This window comes from Mytilus californianus, unplaced genomic scaffold (assembly GCF_021869535.1).
Source record: "Mytilus californianus isolate M0D057914Y unplaced genomic scaffold, xbMytCali1.0.p SCAF_5, whole genome shotgun sequence".
Taxonomy (NCBI): Eukaryota; Metazoa; Mollusca; class Bivalvia; order Mytilida; family Mytilidae; genus Mytilus; species Mytilus californianus.
The window spans coordinates 39,478,614-39,503,690 of record NW_026262701.1 but is presented as its reverse complement, the minus strand read 5'-3'; the positions used below and the strand labels follow the sequence as shown (position 1 = coordinate 39,503,690).

General features: G+C 31.6%; 1 protein-coding gene across 1 annotated transcript; it reads right to left on the bottom strand.

Moving 5' to 3' along the window:
- Positions 1 to 785: 785 nt before the first annotated feature.
- On the bottom strand, positions 786 to 23,770 carry LOC127701899 (uncharacterized). Its single transcript, XM_052205878.1, has 3 exons — positions 23,689 to 23,770; positions 3,103 to 3,203; positions 786 to 1,621 (listed from the first exon to the last, which is right to left on the bottom strand). The coding sequence occupies exons 1-3, from the start codon at positions 23,724 to 23,726 to the stop codon at positions 846 to 848; spliced, it is 915 nt and encodes a 304-aa protein (XP_052061838.1). The 5' UTR covers positions 23,727 to 23,770; the 3' UTR covers positions 786 to 845.
- Positions 23,771 to 25,077: the final 1,307 nt, after the last annotated feature.

Below are 25,077 nucleotides of genomic sequence, written 5' to 3'. Positions count from 1 at the left end.
ATTATATAGCCATATGTTCAACTAGTTTTATTATTTCATTTAATTTTTTTATTTTTTTGTCATTATTACAGCAATTAAATTTGACAAACACATTTATTTTACCTGAGACACTTTACCTGCAAGTTATTTAATTTTATCACCTAAAGGTAATCATGATTTCCCTTTACCCTTGACTAGTTTTTGATTAATACCTTGTGTATTAACTAAAGCAAACAGGGGGTATAATGATGGACACATAGGGCTATCATGGTGAACATAGATTTTATGGCCACCATTAATAAGAGAATGTCACAGGTAGTACTGTAGATCTTGTTTAGCTCGTCATATTTACAGTTTACAGTTTTTGCATCTTATGCCTGAAATCATAACATCATTAAACATGTTAAAAGGCAAAAACTTCTAAATTAGAAGTCTTCTGCACACTTGACAAATTTGCAGATCTAGCCTTGGCAATAATTTTTGCAATTTACAGTTTTTGTACTCTTTTTTGTACTCATTTTTGTACTCTTTTTGGGTCAGAAATGCAAAAATTGCCCAAAAATCATCATTTTAGTCATTTGATACATTTTATGAATTTGTAGATCTTGTCATGTTGATAATTTTTTGCTGGTGTAATCTTAAGTAAAACTAAAAGTTGTGATAAGACTCATAAGACATTGATATAACGTTGCCTTTACCACTGCCTGAGTAAGTTATACGTTAATGTCTGACCTACATGAACTTTTGACCCAGGCTAGAGTAACATATGTTTTTACTGTTCAGAGAGGCAAAACTATAAACCTTGACTTGGTATTTCAAATTTAATATCATAAAATCAAATACAATGTTAATTTGATCATCAAATGTTACTGATCGTGCACACCAAATACCTCAGAGAACAGTGATATCTGTCCATACCATATTGGAATTCTATCCTTCTGTGAACTGATCTGACAATGTAGTATTAGAGGATTTTTATCATCTTCCCAGCTCTCTGAATATAACCCGTCACCCCAATTACTTGGATGGAGGTATAACAAATTAAATTTCTTGATATGAAACTCATGAAAGTTTCTTTGAATATTTCTGTAAAACTGTTTGTTTGAGGCAATGCTGGCATTCTCAATAAAATACTGAAAGTAAGAAGCACAGCGAGTTTTATGCCTGATGTCAGTATCACTTAACGGGACGGAAAATTCATTATAGAATGTGTCCATTGGTTTTTCCTGAGGATTAACAAACGTAGCCTGATGATTTTTATCTTCATCAGCATTTTCCTTTATCTCATAACGCTTTCTCCACCATTCTGGTATTTGTTCTACGCTATTTTCATGCACATTGATAATTGTATGGATATTTTTACAGGAAACTGATGGTTTCATTTTACCACCACAACAAAGTTCTACAACTGTAGTGAATGAGGTATTTCCGACCCGTTTCAATTTACAACTAACTTCCACCGGAGCTTTTGGAGTAACAACTTCATAAAAGTCCTTCTTAATATCAACTGAGCAAGCTTTGGTAATGGTTGAGTAGTTTTGTTTCAGTAAAGTATTATAGTCAAGGAATGACTCTTGATTATAAAATGCTGCCGTCTCTACAGTATTCATCATGTCAAACACCCTCCAAATGTCTGGTTGACCTGAAAGGTAAGAAAGGTAAAAACATTCAACATGCTGAAGAGTATATGTAAATAAGTATTTCAGTAAGCCAAAATATATTAATTTATGTATAACATGTATAACTTGTCAACACCCTGGAACAATTTAGACTTTGTCATATCGTACATGTCATATAGAATAATTTCTACAAATTGGAGACCCTACATTGTATGAAGACCTACATGTAGGCCGTATAGTGACCTATAGTTGTTAACTTCTATGTCATTTGGTCTCTGGTCTTTCACTGGCAATCATACCACATCTTCTTATTTTCATATGACAGGGTTAAACTTAAACTAGTGGGTTTTTTTATTTACTAGTACCTGTAAATAATTTTTGAGTTAGTTTCAATGTATATCCTTTGGACGTTTAGATTTTGTGAACTTAAAAATTTGTCTATTATCTTAAAACTGACTTTTTAAAAGCTTCCAGAGAACAATTATGAAGACTTCGTCAGTTACTTAATAACATCTGTGATCAGCAGATTCTTTGTTTAATTATTGAAATAAAACGTTGAACTTCACAAAAAGAATACTAAGCAAAAAAAAAAAATGTTTAAAGCTTGTTTGTCCTCAAAAAAAAAAAAAAAAAAAAAGAATTTCAGGGGTTGTATAAAAAAATGCTCATATAAATAATTTTTTTGAGAAGCATAAGGGGAGATTATTCAAACCTTGAAGAGAAATACAAATCTTTCAAGTACTAGTAAATATTACTTTAATACTTACATCTTCAATAGAATTGAGAATGGAAATGGGGAATGTGTCAAAAAGACAACAACCCGACCAAAGAGCAGAAAACAGCCCAAGGCCACCAACTGGTCTTCAATGCAGCGAGAAAATCTCGCACCCAGAGGCGGGCTTCAGCTGGCCCCTAAGCAATAATGTATACTAGTTCAGCGAAATAGAGGAGTATATAAACATGACTTGAATAAGTATTACCCTGGACTTTATTGACCTCATTCTTTAATAGAAAAGAATTGTTCACCTTTAACTATACTGTTTGTTTTCTTTGTCATTTTTATGTGGTTGATATGATCTGTTGTCTATGTGTATTTTTGATATGATCTGTTGTCTATGTGTATTTTTGATATGATCTGTTGTCTATGTGTATTTTTGATATGATCTGTTATCTATGTGTATTTTTGATATGATCTGTTATCTATGTGTATTTTTGATATGATCTGTTGTCTATGTGTATTTTTGATATGATCTGTTGTCGATGTGTATTTTTGGCAATTCCTGTTATCTCTTTTTTTTGTACAACTACTTTTAATTAACACATTTAAGTAATTGTGGAACTATGCCAAATCTTTGCTAAATACAATTGACACTTGCCAGTCTTTCAAGGCCATGTAGTGACCTCTTAATGTTAAGTTTTCAATTGGTAGACTTTCTATTAACAGATGTTAGGTTCACATTTCACATACTGTCATAAATTTACATGTACATTTTATCTGACTTACCAAAATGATCAATATCATCATATCGTAACCCTGGTAACACAATATCAACTTCATTTTGCTTGTTATTCACATTCAACCTCAAGTTCAGTGATGGATATGCCCTGTCAATAATATAAAAAAAACTTCATTAAATTTGATTTGCAGAGTACATGTAGATCTTCATAACTTGCTGAATAGTCTTCATAAATCTTAGAGCTCTCTCTTGAATTTTCTCAATCTATTTTGTATTTTATACCTTCCAATGAAAGTGCCAAACTTAAGTGGGCAGTAATCATGGTAATCAAAATTGGACATTATGAAACAATAATAAATTGTTAATTTTCCAAGTTAAGTCAGATGTTTTCCAATTCTTTTTAATCATGTTTATACATTTAGCTGTTTGGATGCTTTTTTTTACGTATTATAGGGACATGTTCATTGAAATTCAGTTTAAAGTCTATTGTTACTCCTAAAAGTTTAACCTCATTTTTGCATTCTACATTTACATGCCTTCTAAATTAAATTTAAATGTTTTGTCTTTACTTCTTTAACTTTTGCTATCGCCTAAAATTTTCTGGATTAGCTTTCATTTTATTTATTGAGAACCAATTAATCCATATTTTGCTTTGATCTTCTAGATCATCTCAGTCTGCACCAAAATATTTTCCAACTACTAGTCTGAAGACCAATATTCCAACAATGTTCTTAAAATGTATGTTTATAAACGAATATTTGCAAATACTTACTAATCCCAATAAAATTTACCTAGTCTGGGGCATCAGACTAGTGGCTAATGGTGCAGACTATAAGATTAGTAAATAATTTATCTACATTGTACTTTGTAGGTTACTATCTGCATATGATCATGATGAAAGTGAAGTCATAGATCTGCATAATTATAAAGTTCACTTTTATGAATAAAATAGAAAATGTCATTTAAAGAAATATTAAATAAATGGAGAATGTGTCCATGGGACACAGATGATGCCCCCGCTTGCATATAATATAAAGTTATAAAGGGACATAACTGAAGAACGGTAAAAGTGACTCTACCCAAATTTGTTATTGATCTGAGTTTTGTAGTAATAAGTATTGTGTATAAGTTTCATAACATTTGGTTGAGGCAAATAAGTATTGTGTATAAGTTTCATACATTTGGTTGAGGCAAACTAAGTTAAACATGTTAAAGAGCAGAAAAGAAAATTCAGCAAATTTTCCATTTGTATACAGTCAAGGGTGTAACTTGAATAAGTTATTAGAGAAAAATAACATACATGTGTTATTACGAATACTTTCTCTTAATCTGTAGTAACATATGTTTGTTATCAGTTAAATGTACCATAATTTTTTTTATTTTCAGTGGGCACTTATGAAATCTTGAAACTTACGCAGTAACTTAATACATAACCTTGAAAACTAATTTTCCAATTCAATTAATACATTTTTGATCAACCATGGTAAATCAATGAGACAAGGCTTTTAAGTGATAACTTAGCTGTAATAACAAGGCTTAGTTATTACAGGCATTTAACTTATTACATGAGACACTTGGGAATGACTAAGAAGCTTGCGCAGAACCTCATTACATGCTCTTATCATTATTTATTACAATAAATTAAAATACATTGTGATATATGTAGTAGAAAAGGCTTTGAAGAGATGTAGAGAAGCTGTAATAACACCCTTTAGTTAATATTACAGGCATATTTTTTCTGTAATAACATGGGCGTGTTATGCATGATTGGCAAACTATGGGCTGTTATCATGGTTATATCTTTCTAAAGTTTAATACATGTGTATACATAAAGACAATTATAATATCAATAGAACTAGTACACAATTTAACAAAATAAACGATGTATATAATGCCCCTTTGAAACATGTAACATACATATGTTATCACAGATTTTTGATTTTTTAGCCCCCAATAACAAATGTATGTTATTTTTCTCTAATAACTTATTTAAGTTAGACCCTTGACTGGTATAGGGGCACAACTTTAAAGCAATAAAAGTGACACCACCAAAAATCAAACTTGATCTGTATTTTGTGGTAATTCGCATTGTGTATAAGTTTCATAACATTTAATTGAGGCAAACTTAAGTTAGAGAATGGAACGAAAAATTCAATTTTCCATTTGTAAAGGGGCACAACTCTAGAACAATAAAAGTGACACCACCAAAATTCAAACTTTATCTGTATTTTGTGGTAATAAGCATTGTATATAACATGTATAAGTTTCATAACATTTGGTTGAGGCAAACTAAAGTTAAAGAATGGAAACAAAAATTTATTACTTGCAAATCAAGTTTTCTTTCTCATTACATAAAAACACTTTTCGATTTAAAAAAATCTGTTGACTTTTTAAATACATTGGAAATAATGTTTTTGGCCTTGAGGGGGAAATGAGCATCCCATGACCTACAAATAGATGATGACTCATTGTTCCAGGTGTCAACAATGTTGCTGAAGGGATTTTCCATAGAATTCATAAAACTTCTAGGCAGGAATAAAACAGAACATGTACATGATGTACATATGATAGTGAAAACAGATATTTAAATAAAATATTTGCAAGAAAATGCATTTATAGCTTATCTTTTTATGTTTAAATTGGTTAAAACAAAACAAATAAATGTGGATAGTGTCCACATGTGGACACAGATGATGCCCCCGCTTGCATATCATATAGTTATAAAGAGACTTAACTGAAGAATGATAAAAGTGACGCTACCCAAATTTGAAATTGATCTGAGTTTTGTGGTAATAAGCATTGTGTGTAAGTCTCATAACATTTGGTTGAGGCTAACTTAAGTAGAGAACAGAAACTAAAAATTCAGCAATTTTTCTATTTGTAAACACCCATAACTCTAGAACAGTTGTGTATAAGTTTTACAACATTTGGTTGAGACAAACTAAAAAATTCAGCAATTTTTATGTTTATAAAGGGACATAACTCTAGAATGGTAAAAGTGTTGCCACCTACTTTTTATCTGTATTATGTAGTAATAAGCATTGTGTATAAGTTTCATAACATTTGGTTGAGGCAAACTCAAGTTAGAGAACTGAAACAAAAAATTGTACTTGATCCTTACTGAGTTTTGTGGTAATGAATATTGTTATAGGTTTCATAATGTTTGGCTGGGGAAAACTTCAGTTACAGAATGGAAACTAAAAAAATTTGCAATCTTTCTATTTATAAAGGGGCATAACTCAATAATGGTTAAAGTGACACTACCCAAATTCAACTTGATCTGTGTTTTATCAGTGGAAGTCAAAATTAAACATTTCATTGTATAAAGCATTGATTGTAGTTGATCCAACTATAATCATGGTCAAAGGAAGATAACTCCAATTTTAAAAATATATTATATAAACTTGATATTTAGAAGAAAATAAAAATTTTGCAATTTTTCCTTTTATAAAGGGGCATAACTCTAGATCGGTAAAAGTGACACCACCAAAATTCAAACTTGATCTGTGTTTTGTGGTAATAAGCATTGTGTATAAGTTTCATAACATTTGGTTGAGGCAAACTTAAGTTAGAGAACGGAAACTAAAAATTTTGCAATATTTCCTTTTATAAAGGGGCATAACTCTAGATCGGTTAAAGTGACGCCACCAAAATTCAAACTTGATCTGTGTTTTGTGGTAATAAGCATTGTGTATAAGTTTCATAACATTTGGTTGAGGCAAACTCAAGTTAGAGAACGGAAACCAATTTCGGGACGTACGGACGGACGTACGTACGTACGTACGTACAGACGGACAAGGGTAAAACTTAATGCCCCCTCCGCTACGGCGGGGGCATAAAAACTTCATTATAAGTTCTTTGGAATATGTTGTTGCAGATAATAAACATTCATGCATGATCATGATGATGTCATGAGTTAAGAGGAAATTCCCCAATGTCACGAACTTGCAAGCATAACAAACTTGTAATCATCCACAATACATGTCTGTAGTTTCCTTTATCTACAATGTAGAGTGCCCTGAGTGTTTATTATAAGTAATAACTTGTGCTTCCTTTAGTTTGTCTGGGAAAACAGCTGATTCAATTAATTTATTTATTAATTCAGAAATTGGATAAGATAATTCAGATCCAGATAGTTTTTTTTCATTTTGGAAGAAATTCCATCTTTTCCTGTTGCCTAAAATTTTAACATTTTATATATTAATTTTGTTGAATTGTTTTTTTTTTGACTTTCATCTTCCAAGTATATAAAAATGACTTGTATGTTACACTACTGTTTGATTTTTTTAAGCAGAGGTATAAGCTATAACTTGTGCTTCCTTTATTTTGTCCTGGAAAACAGCTGATTCTATTGATTTATTTATTAATTTAGAAATTGTATAGGATAATTCCATCTTTTCCTATTGCCTAAAGTTTTAATGATTACAATGTTTTTTTTTTATGACAATGAAATAATAAAATACAACATAATAGAAGAATGAATAGTCAGTGCATGCACTTGAGAGAGAAATGTTAATAGGGGAGACAATCAATTAATATTTAAGATTTATTTCCCTTTGAACAGTATCTAATAAACTTTTAGGATGTCCGAGTTGGAAAAAAACATGAAAAAGAAGCCCCAACTGATTAAATATCAGGGTAATTTTCTCCCATGTTAATGCAGCAACCAATTACAAAATATTTATGTATATATGTACAACATTTAAATTGCAACAACTGGAATAGTACCTTTACAATTATGACTACTGCTTTACAAATTTACTCCATGCAAAACTCTGTATAAGAAAATAACTCAACTTTTCAAGTATATCTTTATCTTCAGTGGTCATTTATCATAAAAATTTTGATTTGCAGTCTAAGTTATCAAAATTTTGACAGTGGTCATCAGTTTGTGCATACAATAATTCACAAAATTTATTACATGTAGGTAATGGCCATGGACGGTTTATGAAAAAAATGAACATGATGAAACTCATTTTAAATCATTATGAGAACAAAATTTATAAGTCAGACTGTCCTCTGTGACCTATCTTTAGGTTTAAACTGTTTTTACATCACTCTTTTCCCTACTTGTAATTGCATTGGTGGGCACATGTGGGAAATTTACATCATATTTGTCTTAATTCAAAACTTTTAACATGTTTAATATCAAGATTATTTTTCCATTTGAAACATAATTTTGTGAGAAAAATATGTATCCAGCTTTCCAGTAACATTATCCTTTTCATTGTACCATGCTTTCAAAAGCAATGTCTTGAACTTTTCCATAATAATTTGTTTAAATCTATTAATTGAATAATCAATACAATATGTTTCTTTCAGTTCAAGCTTTTCAAGAATAAACAGTTTAACAGACATGACAGAGGAATACAAGAGTGAAAATTTACAAACAAATTTGTAAATATTTTCAAATTTGTACATGCGAGACTTCAATATTTACAAGAGAGACAATCCAGTGTCAACAGCGACACCTACAGAATACAGAGGAATATAAAAATGACTTTTATGAATATTACACCTGACTGACTGTATTGATATTTAGACTTTTTTATTTGGGTTTTCTGAAATTCATACATTTGTAAGATGTATTTGGCACTGGTCTAAACTCCTGCTATTTCTTGCTTTACCTATTGCCTATACATGTACCATGTTTGTGCATACATGTGAACCTCCCGACGAGATAATAATAATCCCGTTTTCAGGGGTCTCCTCTCGACCTCCCGTTGAAGAGAAAAAAATCCTGTGTATGAAATATTTCATGAATGAAAAATTTCAGCCCAACATATCTGGTGTAACTGACATTACCTGAAGTTATATTTTACCTGTAAATCAATTAACATGCATAATTATATGGCTTCACTTATCAGCTTGGGTGTCAAACATACTGATAATCAACGATTTTTACCTCAGGCTAACTGCCGTTGTGTAATAAAAACTTTGTGTATTTAAAAATAATTGAAATGAATCGTGGGTTACTTCCCTTGATTTACCCTGTTTGAAGTTACTTTCCTTTTAATAATGTAAATTTTTTTTTAAATATAAATTAAATATATATTGAACTAATAATCATAAAAGGATGGTAATTAAATGATTTTAAATGTCTTAGGACAAATAAAAAAATAATAATTTGAAATTATTTGAGGGTTCTATACTTCTTGAAATTTACATAACAACTAATGACCCTTAATTTTATTTAGAATGTGTTTTTTAACATGCAAATAAAATGTACATGTGCATGTGAGCAGATTTCAACCAGGACGGCATGTTTTCCTGTGCTCCTACAGATTACATATAAGTATCTCTTAAAGTGCGATTGATTCTTTGGAAATAAATGTAATTATCTATTGGATTTAATACGAAATACGAAATAAATAAGTTATAATGATATATCATAACAAATTTTGACTTTTATCGTCGGTGAGCTTTAGTCACTGTATATCCCGGTTATTGCCATTTTAAGTCACATTAGTTGTGACAAGGGCAAAATTTGGAAATGGCTAATGCGAATGCTGAAGCTAACCAAGATCAAGAATCGGTTATATCTGAAAATGATGTTTTATTTCGAAAATATATGGAAAATGATACAATAACAAGAAATAACACTTTAGTCATATATGTTGATGAATCTAATAATGATTTCCAGAGGGAAACTGCAGAGCAATTAAATACAAGAGATGTCTTGTTCACACTTCAATCTTCTGTTAACATTACAGACCTCATTATATGCTTTCAAAAATCAGGAAAAAGTAGCTACCTCGCAACATGTCGGGACGAACATTCTTTAGAAACTTTCCTAAATGAATTTCAAACCTTTGTAGTAATGATACTACATTTAGATCAAGGCATGCTGAACCTCTAAACCTAGATCAGAAAGATTACATTGATGTGATTGTTTTCGGCCTCCCGTTTGAAATAAAACCAATGGCGGTGAGGAAAAAATTAGAGATTTATGGAGAAATTCAAAAACTAATCTCTCCGACATTCAATCGGGAGTTAAGATTGTGCGAATGAACAAACTATACAGACAAATCCCCAAAAAACTGTATATTAAAGCTAAAGGCCAATCCATCTCAATAAAATATGAAGGTCAACCACAAGGTAAAAAGTGTTACTCTTGTGGTGATCACGGTCATATCTCAAAAGATTGTCCGCAAAATTTCGAATCCCGGATTTTAATCCAGTTCCTTGCTTGAAATGCGGGAAACGAGACCACATGGAACTTCAATGTGGAAATCAAACCGTGCTAGGGAACAAAGACAAAGATGAAAATATAGTGGAAGACAAAATTTCCGATTCAGTGTTTCAACAAAATCCTAATATTCTAAATTCTTTTGCAAAATTTGGAAATGGGTTTAACTTTGATTTTACATTAAGTGAAAAGGCGCCAATTTCAGGAAAATCTTCCAAAACAGATGTTCCTTCAGAGGGTCTAGATAAAACACAAGGAATCAATAAGGATAAAACAAAAAGCACACCGACTTTAAAAGCTACAATGTAGCAAGGGCGAGAAACATGCAAAGTCAGGTGATGAGATTATAGCCCGTATGTCGTCAACGAACAAACCATATTCTGATGCTGTCAAAGATGGTTGCGACATAGCAAGTGATAAAACTCCCCTACCAAAATGTAAATCATTAAGTGCCAAGAGAGTTGATTAAAAACAAGCATTCTGTGAGTATTGCATGGCAATACATAGTCCCCTACCAGTTAAAAATTCATTGTAATGGAGCAAACTTACCACTAAATTCTTCAAACAATTTACTAATATAAAGAAAAGGAAAAAAATCCAAAATGTCAATGTCTTTTACAAACATGACACTTCAAAAAAAAAAGAGTTATTTCCCTTTGAACAGAAATCTAGTAATTAATAAGTATTTCATCAAAAATTTAATTCTAGGGAAAGTTAAAAAATGAGTAAATTCCCTTTGAACAGAAATCTAGTAAATAATAAGTATTTCATCAAAAATTTAATTTTAGGGAAAGGGCTTAAACTGAACAAGGAGAAAAGCTAAAACTTGACCTGTAACTTGTCATGATAAAACAAGAAAACAAGTATCAAATCAATAGATATATCTTCAAGCATGAAGAAAAAAAGTCTGGAGAACTGATTTGCCGGACTGACGGACAGACAGACAGACGGACAGAGTGCAAACCTAAAGTCCCCTTCGACTTCGTCGGTAGTTGACTAATAAAGAAAAAGACAAAACAAAAATTCTGGAAAGAGAAAAGGACCAGGAAAAAAAGAGAAACAGAGATAGACTAAGCATTGAGAGTTCTGTTCAAACAGGGAAAGATCAAAAACTGGCAAAGACTCAGACGCAAAAGAGCAGTAATACTAGTCCTGAAAATCCTAAACCCCCTCCCATATAACTATTAAAATGTCTAATCATAACAATCACTCTCATATATTGATATTTTGTTTACTCTATTTTTTCATATATAATTACATTAATATGCTACTCTTTACATTGAACATTAGAAATGGTTTTGAAAACAAAATTTATGAAATATTAGATGACAATAGAAATATAAACATTGTCTGTTTTCAAGAAACTGGTTATATGTCGCCAGATGTTATACGATATAAAACAGAAATTTAATAAAAATGTAGACTTCTCAAATGGTGTAAGTAGATCTACAGGTGTCATAAAAATATTTAGTAAAGATTTAAAACTGTTTAAATCTCATAGGGTTCCAACACCACTAAAAGGTAGACTCATCCATAATAGTTACGTTTATAATGATACTGTCATAAATCTTCTAAACCTTTATGCACCACAATGTGGTTTGAGGGAGGAACAACGATTATTCTATGACATTCTGCTAAACTATGTCTCAAATCTAGAACAATATAGTACAAAAAATAAGTATATATTGACTGGAGATTTTAATTTCATAGAAGACAAAATAGATTCAAATAACATGAATTGCAGACTTAACAAATATATACTTGATAAATTTAAAAGTATTAAAGATGCTTTAAGAATTAAAGATGTTTTTAGAGAAATACATAACGACAAGGCAAATTTTACGTGCTACAACATCTCTGGTACTCGTACTAGAATTGACAGGTTCTATGCAGATAATGAATTTATTAATAAAATTAAAGAAATTAAACATATATCCGTATAAAAAGTCAGATCATAAAATTGTTCAGATTAACATACAATATAATAAGCGGCAAAAATGGGGTCGTGGTTTTTGGAAAATGAATAATAGCTTACTTGAAAATGAAAACTATACCATATTAATATCAAATATTATCAAACAATGGAGAGAAGATAAACTGAAATATGACCCTCTAAAAGGTTGGGATATCCTAAAAAAACAAATAAAAGAAACAACAATTAATTTCTCAAGGGTCCAAACAAAAATTAGTAAATCTAAGTTGAATAAGTTATATGACTCACTAATAGTTGAAGAAGCAAAACCCTCTCAAAATTGCACTATAATAAATACAATTAAGGAAAAAATAATAGCAATTGAAACAAAAGAGAAAATGGGAACATTAATCAGATCACGAGAGTGTTTTTATAAAGAAGATATTGAAAATATTGAAATCTTTGAAATAGCAGAAGAAAAAAGAGGCACAAAGAAGGAAATAAAATCACTATTTGATAAAAACAATAAACCCACTGACGAAAAAAATTCAATAATACAAATAATTCTAGATTTCTATTCCGAGCTATATACTTCTGATGGCTTTAATGATCAAGAGGTTGATGAATATCTAGGGAAAATAGAATTAATAAAATGCTTCGCTGGGCGCAGCTTGATACGACCGCAGAGGTCGAACCCTGAACAGTTGGGGCAAGTATGGACACAACATTCAAGCTTGATACAGCTCTGAATTTGGATTGTGATTAAATATTTGACACAGCATAGGTTTCTGACACAGAAAGAATGTGGTCTAAGAACTTCAATTTTTTTAATTTACCTATTATGGTCCAATGTCCAAAATCAAAATACATGGCTAGATTCAGCATATCAAAGAACCCCATATTTTCAATTTTTGTTGAAATCAAACAAAGTTTAATTTTGGACCCCAACTTGGACCAACTTGAAAACTGGTCCCATAATCAAAAATCTAAACACATGTTTAGATTCATCATATCAAAGAACCCCAAAAATTCAATTTTTGTTAAAATCAAACTAAGTTTAATTTTGGACCCTTTGGACCTTAATGTAGACCAATTTAAAAAACGGGACCCAAAATCCAAAAACTTAAAACACGGTTAGATTTGGCATATCAAAGAACCCCAATAATTCAATTTTTGATGAAATCAAACAAAGTTAAATTTTGGACCCTTTTGACCTCAATATGAACCAATTTGATAGCGGGCCCACAAATAAAAAATCTAAATACATGGTAAGATTCAGCATATCAAAGAACCCCATATATTCAATTTTTGTTGAAATCAAACAAAGTTTAATTTTGGACCCCAACTTGGACCAACTTGAAAACTGGGCCCATAATCAAAAATCTAAACACATGTTTAGATTCAGCATATCAAAGAACCCCAAGAATTCAATTTTTGTTAAAATCAAACTAAGTTTAATTTTGGACCCTTTGGACCTTAATGTAGACCAATTTAAAAACGGGACCCAAAATTAAAAATCTAAATACACGGTTAGATTTGGCATATCAAAGAACCCCAATAATTCAATTTTTGATGAAATCAAACAAAGTTTAATTTTGGACCCTTTTGACCTCAATATGAACCAATTTGATAGCGGGTCCACAAATAAAAAATCTAAATACATGGTTAGATTCAGCATATCAAAGAACCCCAAGAATTCAATTTTTGATGAAATCAAACAAAGTTTAATATTGGACCCTTTTGACCTCAATGTGGACAAAGTTGATAACGGGGCCCAAAAATCAAAAATCTAAATACATGGTTAGATTCAGCATATCAAAGAACCCCATATATTCAATTTTTGTTGAAATCAAACAAAGTTTAATTTTGGACCCCGATTTGGACCAACTTGAAAACTGGGCCCATAATCAAAAATCTAAATACATGTTTAGATTCAGCATATCAAAGAACCCTAAAAATTCAATTTTTGTTAAAATCAAACTAAGTTTAATTTTGGACCCTTTTGACCTTAATGTAGACCAATTTGAAAACGGAACCAAAAATTAAGAATCTAAATACACGGTTAGATTCAGCATATCAAAGAACCCCAATAATTCAATTTTTGATGAAATCAAACAAAGTTAAATTTTGGACCCTTTGGACCTCAATGTGGACCAATTTGAAAACGGGGCCCAAAATCCAAAAACTTAATACACGGTTAGATTCAGCATATTAAAGAACCCCAAGAATTCAAGAATAAAACCCCATTGAAATTGATCAAGAAATAAGCAATTTATACGAAGTATCTTCTTTTGCACAATACTGTGCAATTGAATATTTCTTGCTATTGTGCAATACTGTACAATTGACAATTTCTTGCTATTGCGCAATATTGTGCTATTGGATATTTCTTGCTATTGCGCAATACTGTGCAATTGAAGATTTCTTGCTTTTGCGCAATACTGTGCAATTGAAGATTTCTTGCAATTGTGCAATACTGTGCAATTGAAAATTTCTTGCTATTGCACAATACTTATTATATAATAATTTACACATCCTGTTTGGTGTGTATCTCCTACCATATCATTATTATTTGCTTTTAAATATTAATCAGAAATAACCAACTTAAAATGGAAAATTTTAAAAGAAAAAAAAAAGGAAAAAAAGAAAAAAAAAAGAAAAAAAAAAATCCCCCCCCAAATTTTTTGAACCCCCTTATGATTCATCACCCCCAAACTCAATCCCAGCCTTCCCTTTGTGGTATGGTACCTTGCAGTACAATTTCAGAGAGATCCATACACTTGAACACAAGTTATTGTCTGGAAACTAGAAAAATGCTTATTTTTGGCCCCTTTTTGGCCCCCAATTCCTAAACGTTTCGGGCAATTACCCCCAAACTCAATTCCAGCTTTCCCTTTGTGATATGGAACCTTGTAGTACAATTTCAGAAATATCCAAACACTTACACACAAGTTATTGTCATGAAACTAGAAAAATGCTTGTTTTTTGCCCCTTTTTTGGCCCCTAATTCCTAAAATTTTGAGGCAATTACCCCCAAAATCAATTACAGCCTTCCCTTTGTGATATGGAACCTTGTGGTACAATGTCAGAGAGATCCATACACTTACACACAAGTTATTGTCTGGAAGTTACAAAAATGCTTATTTTTGGCCCCTTTTTGGCCCCTAATTCCTTAACTGTTGGTACCATAACCCCCAAAATCAATCCCAACCTTCCTTTCGTGGTATTGAACCTTATGGTAAAATTTCATGGAGATCCATTCACTTAAACTAAAGTTAGAGTGCGAAAACCAATGTGTCTTCGGACGACGCTGGACGACGACGACGACGACGACGACGACGACGACGTCATACCAATATACGACCAAAAAATTTTCAATTTTTGCGGTCGTATAAAAACTAAACAAGGAAGATTTAAACCAATTTATAAGCAAAGAAGAATGTCTAAATAATATTAAAGATTTCGAAAACAATAAATCACCAGGTATAGATGGCTTAGGTAAAGAATTTTATCTAAAACTTTGGAATATAATTGGAGATGAAGTTGTTGAAATTGTAAATAATATATATATATATTTAAACGGGGAATTAACCGAAACAATGAAAATGGGTATAATCACGCTAAATTATAAAAATAAAGGGGATAAAAAGACCTATAAAACAATGGAGACCTACACGTATAAGCTTATTATGCTTTGATTATAAATTAATCACTAAAACTTTAGCTAAAAGATTATCTAAAGTAATAAATAAACTAGTTGATATTAAACAAACAGGAGCCGGTGAAGAAAAAAATATTTTTGATAATATTATTTCGATTTCAGACATTTTCGACTATATGAATTTGAACGATATAAAAGGTTTCTTAATAAATTTTGACCAAGAAAAAGCATTTGACAAGATTAAACATGAATTTCTTATTAAAGTTTTAAAGAAAATGAACCTTCCAGTAGAATTTATTAGATGGATTAAGATACTACAATGTACTATATAAAGATATAAAAAGTAAAATTCAAGTCAATGGTCAGTTAACAGAAGAAATTTTAATTACAAGATCAGTTAGACAAGGCCGCCCGCTCTCCATGAATTTATATGCTCTAGCTATTGAAACACTGGCAAGTTCAATAAGAACAAATACTGTAAATTCAGAAATTATTGCGTGCATTTATTATTGCGATTTTGGAAGAATGAAGAAAAATGCGAGATTAAAATTATTGCGATTTTAGGAAAAGCTGAATACATATATTTGTATCAAAAATCAAAATGCGAGTTCTTATTATTGCGATACTCACACAGTCGCATTATTCGCATTAATAAAAACCTCGCAATAATTTCTGAATTTACAGTAAAAAAATAAAAGGCATTAACATTCCAAATTTAAAAGATCCCATAAAACTTTTCCAACATGCTGATGACTGTACAACAATTACAACAGATATTAAAGATTATTACTTGTTTATGAATGAATTCGAAAAATTTGGTAAAGCATCAGTAGCAAAAATAAATAAAAACAAAACGGAAATACTAAGTATTTGTAATGCCCCAGAAGAAGACACTTGTTTAAAGCTTTTAACTAAGGAGAGCGTTAAAACACTAGGAATTTGGTTTGGTAATTAAGGAAAGTAAAAGTAAAAGTTGGCTACGAATTATCCATAGTATAAAAAATACAGTAAATAAATGGGAAAATAGAAAGCTAAATGTTAAGCATAAACTCATTGTTATAAATACTTATATCATTAGTAAAATCTTATTTGTTGCTAGAGTTGTGTCCCCTTTACCTGAATATCTCACACAAATAAATAGATATATTTATAGTTTCTTTAGGTGAAGGCGTAATTCGGAATATATAAATAGAAAGTCTTTATCACAAATGTACATGTATAATAGAGGTGGACAACAAATACCAAATATAAATCTGAAAATAGATGCCATGCTTCTTCAAAGAGTAACAATTTTCTTACAAGGAAATAAATCTGTTTGGACATGTTTTATGATATATTACTTAGGTTATACATTAAGGGAAATTATAATTCAGAATTAGGAAATAATAATTACCAACACACGATGATCTTACCAAGAGTGTACACAAAATTAAAAGCTCTCTTAATGAATTATAAGAATAAAATTGACCTACAAAGTTTCAACCCCAAAAATATTTATAAGAAAATTTTTGAAATAGATAATCATAAACATAAAATTGAAATAAAGTACAGCTATGTCGATTTCACAGAAATATGGTGTAATATTAGAAATATCAAAAGCAATTACCAGCAAGATTTTATTTATAGAGTTGTGCATAATGCTCTTCCTACTAAAGATAATAAAAAAAGAAGAAATTATAGTAACGTTTCCGAAATGCTATATCTGTAACTCGGAAAATGAAACCTTAAAGCATTTACTGCTACATTGTAACAAATTAAGACTATTTCGAAAATATATAAATGACTTCGTTAGAATAGAAATAAATGATGAAACTTTTGTTTTAAATGAACTAAACTTTTTGTTATTTAAGATACCATGGGAACTATTCCCATCAATATATGCATATGTTTATTCAGTTTATCAAATTAGTTATATTATCAATTCCGGTGGTTTAATTCATACTCTTAACACTACATTTCATAGAAATAGAGATATATTCTTAGATAAAAATAATTTAATTTTAAGTGAAGTATGATACTTATTTATTATAATTTGTGTGTATATGTTATATTTTTTCAATGAAATACTCTTAATGTTCGGAGCACAATGATGACATAATTTGGCCACATATACATGTACCTCTTCCACCAACATGAGAAGGAAGGTTGAGGCCTGTATCCTAATATTATTTTGAATACATTATTTCTAATTATTTGGTTAAAATATAGCTAATGTTAACTCTCTGGAAATCCGGTAATAAGTAAAGCCCAAACCCACATGACCCAGCTTCTTTCTTTGCATATATGTTCAACACTCTATAACAACTCTTAATTATTAATATTCTATACTAATCATTACTTTTTTAATTATATCTTAAGTCATATTGTGATTATCGTGTTAAAATTAATTTCCAAACCCTTCAGTCTGAGTGCTCATTAAAAAAAAAAAATGTACTTGCAGATAGTTAATAAAATGCTCCGCAGGGCGCAGCTTGATACGACCGCAGAGGTCGAACCCTGAACAGTTGGGGCAAGTATGGACACAACATTCAAGCTTGATACAGCTTTGCATTTGGATTGTGATTAAATATTTGACACAGCATAGGTTTCTGACACAGAATGAATGTGGTCTAAGAACTTAAAAATTTAAAATTGGACATTCACCTATTATGGTCTAATATCCAAAATCTAAATAAATGGTTAGATTCAGCATATCAAAGAACCCCAAGAATTCAATTTTTGATGAAATCAAACAAAGTTTAATTTTGGACCCTTTTGACCTCAATGTGGACAAAGTTGATAACGGGGCCCAAAAATCAAAAATCTAAATACATGGTTAGATTCAGCATATCAAAGAACCCCATATATTCAATTTTTGTTGAAATCAAACAAAGTTTAATTTTGGACCCCGATTTGGACCAACTTGAAAACTGGGCCCATAATCAAAAATCTAAATACGTGTTTAGATTCAGCATATCAAAGAACCCTAAGAATTCAATTTTTGTTAAAATCAAACTAAGTTTTATTTTGGACCCTTTGGACCTTAATGTAGACCAATTTGAAAACGGAACCAAAAATTAAGAATCTAAATACACAGTTAGATTCGGCATATCAAAGAACCCCAATAATTCAATTTTTGATGAAATCAAACAAAGTTTAATTTTGGACCCTTTGGACCTCAATGTGGACCAATTTAAAAACGGAGCCCAAAATCCAAAATCTAAATACACGGTTAGATTCAGCATATTAAAGAACCCCAAGAATTCAAGAATAAAACCCCATTGAAATTGGTCAAGAAATAAGCAATTTATACGAAGTATCTTCTTTTGCACAATACTGTGCAATTAAATATTTCTTGCTATTGTGCAATACTGTACAATTGACAATTTCTTGCTATTGCGCAATATTGTGCTATTGGATATTTCTTGCTATTGCGCAATACTGTGCAATTGAAGATTACTTGCTATTGCGCAATACTGTGCAATTGAACATTTCTTGCTATTGTGCAATACTGTGCAATTGAAAATTTCTTGCTATTGCACAATACTTATTATATAATAATTTACACATCCTGTTTGGTGTGTATCTCCTACCATATCATTATTATTTGCTTTTAAATATAAATCAGAAATAACCAACTTAAAACGGAAAATTTTAAAAGAAAAAAAAAAGGAAAAAAAAAAAATCCCCCCCCCAAATTTTTTGAACCCCCTTATGATTCATCACCCCCAAACTTAATCCTCACCTTCCCTTTGTGGTATGGTACCTTGCAGTACAATTTCAGAGAGATCCATACACTTGAACACAAGTTATTGTCTGGAAACTAGAAAAATGTGTTTTTTGGCCCCTTTTTGGCCCCAAATTCCTAAACGTTTAGGGCAATTACCCCCAAACTCAAACCCAGCTTTCCCTTTGTGATATGGAACCTTGTAGTACAATTTCAGAAAGATCCATACACTTACACACAAGTTATTGTCCTGAAACTAGAAAAATGCTTGTTTTTTGCCCCTTTTTGGCCCCTAATTCCTAAAATATTGAGGCAATTACCCCCATCATCAATCCCAGCCTTCCCTTTGTGGTATGGTACCTTGCAGTACAATTTCAGAGAGATCCATACACTTGAACACAAGTTATTTTCTGGAAACTAGAAAAATGCTTATTTTTGGCCCCTTTTTGGCCCCCAATTCCTAAACGTTTTGGCAATTACCCCCAAACTCAATTCCAGCTTTCCCTTTATGATATGGAACCCTGTAGTACAATTTCAGAAAGATCCATACACTTACACACAAGTTATTGTCCTGAAACTAGAAAAATGCTTGTTTTTTGCCCCTTTTTTGGCCCCTAATTCCTAAAATTTTCAGGCAATTACCCCCAAAATCAATCCCAGCATTCCTTTTGTGATATGGAACCTTGTGGTACAATGTCAGAGAGATCCATACACTAACACACAAGTTATGTCTGGAAGTTACAAAAATGCTTATTTTTGGCCCTTTTTTGGCCCCTAATTCCTTTACTGTTGGTACCATAACCCCCAAAATCAATCCCAACCTTCCTTTTGTGGTATTGAACCTTGTGGTAAAATTTCATAGAGATCCATTCACTTAAACTAAAGTTAGAGTGCGAAAACCAATGTGTCTTCGGACGACTCCGGACGACGACGACGACGGCAACGCCATACCAATATATGACCACAAAATTTTTTTTGCGGTCGTATAAAAAAATGTTCTGATTGCAGTGATCATGGGGATTGTTCTAAAGAATAATGATAAAAAAGATATCAAATAAAGAATTAAAGAACATACTGAAAACAAAAAGAATGTTAGATTGAACATGTTGAATGAAGATAGAGAAAATTTATAAGTACAAGGGTACATTTGTACTATAAACATAATACATTCGGATGGAAAGTTGAAGAAAAAACACTTTAAAAGACAATTTCTACAGCACACAATTACATTTACGACAAAATTTATGTCGATTAAAGACCTCCTGATCTGAGTTCTTATCTCCTGACCATAATTTCCCAATCTCCTGATCTCTCAGTTTCACAGTCCATCCATCCATCCGGAGCGTCTTTTTACCACAGAACACCACAGAATACCACAGAACACTCAAAATATACCACAGAACATAAAAACAAACATTTTTGTCAGCTTTAGATTGTTGGAAAGCAGTCCAAGAGAAGTCACATGTTTTTGAAGATGCGCCACCTGGAAATAAGTCAAACACATGGTTCTTAGTTACCAATGTTGACAACATGAGTAGAAAGACAAATAACCGTATTTCCAAATATTATGATGATTGTGGCATATGGGATTCTTCAAAAGGGAAGGTCTTCCACCAAGACTACTTTTTATCAGACAATTTCCGGACCATATTTCTGAAAAATGACCAATATTGCACAAAAGTTAGACAGGGTGGAAAGACATTATTTGTACCTATAACGCCTCAACCAGAATCTACATCCATTGTTACTATGCACCGATATAGTACAGTACTTAAAGATAACAATTCTTTTATAAAACACAAGTCACATGGTTTAATTCGTCCTTTGCAAATGATTTACCATCCATTGCATTGTATGAATATTCCAGTACCTTCTCTTTAGAAAATGCAAAGAATTATGTAAGAACCCACCCAAAAACGTTAGAAAAAGTAGTTGACGAATGTGCATCAAACATGTCAAAAGATAATAAAGAGGTTTTCATACAGATGAATAGAGACAATTCTATACATGCACCCAGAAATACCAAACAAATAAGAAATGCCAAGTATCGGAATAAACTTAAAACACAGCCTGCTTATGCCAATGTTGCGGATGAAATTCTTGCTGTTGTCGGGTTGCTTGTTACACATCCGTTTGTACAACAAATTATCCACAACAAAAATCAAGTACCAGCAATAGTGTGTTACACAGAAATCCAAATAACAGATTTGAGACATTTCCTAGCACAAACGTCCGAGCATCCTCTGGGGGTTGACAGAACATTCAATCTCGGAAGCTTTTATGTCACATCCATTGTTTACAAGAACCTGCGGGTAAATAGAAAAGAAACCAAAGATCATCCAATCTTTGCAGGACCAATGCTTCTACACAAGGATGCGTCATACACAACATACAGAGCCTTCTTTTCACACATTTCTGCCACACTGGAACTAGCCATTAATGATGTAGAACTTCGTCTCCATTAAAATATAGAGTTCGGCAGTGATGATGAAAAGGCGATGACCAAGGCTATAGAAAAGGCATTCCCAACGGCCAAACGAAGATTGTGTACGAAACATTTAAAAGACAATGTACATGTACAACATTACCTTCAAGATCGTGTTGGTGTCAGCACCCAAGAAAGAAAAAACATCATCAACACAATCTTTGGAGATCACGGAATTGCATGTGCAGACGACACATTGCAATTTGCAAGGGCAGATTCAGAACTCAAGGACTTACAAAAAATGTATGCGCAAATTATCCTCAGTTCCTGAAGTATTACGAACAAAGTTTTAAGCCTAGAGTTCAAGAATTAGTTAATGCATCTAATAGACGTTTGGGCACCAAACAATTGTGGACGAACAACAATGCAGAATCCATGAACCAGGTGATGAAAGTGGCAGTCAACTGGAAGCCCCAACATGCCCCAGATTTGGTTGATAAACTATTTGACATGGTGGACTTCCAGTTCATTAATTTTCGGTCGGCCCTTCATCATTCTGGGGACTACATGCTTGTTCATTCATACAAACAGTATACTATACATTTGTAGCTGGTGCCATCTGGAAAACCAAATCAGATGAGGAAAAACGAAAGCTCTTCACTAATTTCCTACAGGACAGTAAGAAAAGAAAACATGATAATATCATAACTTCCTCAGATGGACTATATTCTGTTGTCAACAAGGCTAAGTCAATAGCCAGGAAACCTATGCAGAGAAAGAGACCAAGAACAGAAAGAGCCGAAAAAAGACATTAATCACCTTAACCATGTATTTATTGAATTGTTTTGTTATTGATGTTATCAAATTAAAATTTTCCACTTAAATTTTATCTCTCTTATTATTGAAATTTGACCAGACAAAGTTTATCTACACTTGTTTCTTGAATTTTACACTTGAAATTTGAGGAAGATACACACACACAAACGGAAATCAGTCTTCGAACTTCAATTTTCAACAATTAAATACTAATACATGTAATCTATAATTTATAGGTTATTTAAAACATTATAGTGGTAAAATTCTTTGGTTTTCTCGATGATTGGTCTTACATTAATTTTTAGTATGGACCCAATTAAAGGCCAAGTCAATTGGGGGCGTAATTAATGATAGTGAGTCGACACTAGATTGAAAATTTTAATTTATTTGAATAATAAAAGTCATATTATAGACATAATTAGCAATAACAACAACTATAATGTCTGAATTGTTAATATTTCGGAGTTCTGTGGTATATTTTTAGTGTTCTGTGGTATTCTGTGGTGTTCTGTGGTAAAAAGACGCTCCCCAGTCCATCACATGTATGTTTGTGTACATGCTAGCCTATACTCTAGTTGACAAGTGGTCAAAGGGGAGGAGTCCCATAGTGCAATAACATAGAAAGCGTATGTAAATTTTGGACGTTTCTCTTTAAAAAAGCTGTTAATTCCCTCGAGGATTGAAGGGAAAATTAACAAGTTCTACATGCATGACATTAGTCCGAGATTACAAGCTTGTCTGGCAAAACAGCCGTTGGACGTCAGAGTAATCTCGGACTAGCATGACATGTAGACTGTAGTGATGAGTGACAGAAGAAATGAAGAAAAAACATGTTATTGACCAAATAGGTGATTTAAGAATAAACAAATGTACCACTTTCGTTTAAACTATGTTATTTCCTTTATAATTTGAATTGCTGTCTACCTGATAAGTTTTCTAATTGAATGTCTCAATGTTGTCATGATTTATCAGCAAGATCTGGTCCTTGCGCAATTAATCAACTGGGGACCAGTAAGAAATGAAAAACTTCGTAAGATGGTTCTCTCTTGGAACCATAAAAAAAAACCTAATTACCTACTTAATGAATTAAAAGAATATAACGACAATGCACCATTAATTTAGATTTTTTGATATGCAAAATGTGCGTATACTTGAATATCAGTATAAGCCCATTTTCAAACAATGCATCAAAATTTTCGGAACGATTAAATAACCAAGATCTTAATCATGTGGTATTCAAAATTCCGTCCTTTTTCCTCATCGGCGTCTGTGACACTACCGAAAAGAATTATTATCGTATTTTACTTTTAAATTAGTTTGTGTTGCTCTGTCTTAAATATGATGCATATTTAATGTTTTTTGTTATTTTTATAGTTTGTACTTTTGTCGTCGTCGTTCTTCTCCTCCTCCTCCTCCTCCGCCTCATCATCATCATCATGGGCATCCTTTATTTGTAGATCTTGTCTTGTTGATATTTTTTTTGCTATTAAAAGATTATAGTATTCAAGATGATAGGCAAAAATGTGAAATACTGGATTGATGTAAGCAATTACAAGTCTAGTAATACTAGCATCTTCTTTATCATTATATTGTTATAATTACAATTAAATACTATGTATATGGAGTCTTCCGAATAAGATTTTATTTGCATTCGGGATTTGGATAGATGTTGGAATGCGTGGATGTTAGGTGTCACTTATATACAAAACATGTTATTGGTGAAACAATAGGCAGGTAAGAAACACGTGTGACCATAGCAAATTAATACACAATCTGACCAATTTCAAAGTGGGTTATATGACAACGTCGAATTAAATAGATGATGTATTTAATACTGATGCTTTATCAATTGACCGTACTAAATTATTACAGCACAAAAAAATCAAGGAAAAAGAAAACATTCCTTTAGTTTTGATATCTAAACATAACCCATATCAAGTATACGTAAAATTTAAAAAAAAAAGTATCACAAAAGACTGGAATTTATTACAGTTTAAAGAAGAATGTAAACAAAGTTTCAATGTTAGAACTACTTCTTGCGTATAGCAAACCTGCCAAAAATATCTATTGATGAAGAATTTAAATATAAAATAAAATATATCAATATAATTAATTATACATGAATAATATTTATTTTGAATTATATTAAAGTAAAAGCATCTTAAGATGACCATCCAAAGCTTTATCTGCCGAAGCACTAAAAAATTATAGGGGTCCTATCTGGCAATGTAGGATATGTTGTTTTATGGGTGTTTTATTATTCAAAATGAGTGTTTGTCAAGATCTCGTTGCTTGTGGTCCATTATTGTTTCT

What these genes read in the sequence shown, in the direction of transcription:
- LOC127701899 (XM_052205878.1), bottom strand. Translation starts at nt 23,726, where the DNA reads ATGACAACATTGAGACATTCAATTAGAAAACTTATCAG. An exon ending in TCAATTAGAAAACTTATCAG is followed by an intron (nt 3,204 to 23,688) that starts GTAGACAGCAAT and finishes TATTATTGACAG; the next exon opens with GGCATATCCATCACTGAACT. An exon ending in TGATGATATTGATCATTTTG is followed by an intron (nt 1,622 to 3,102) that starts GTAAGTCAGATA and finishes CTTACCTTTCAG; the next exon opens with GTCAACCAGACATTTGGAGG.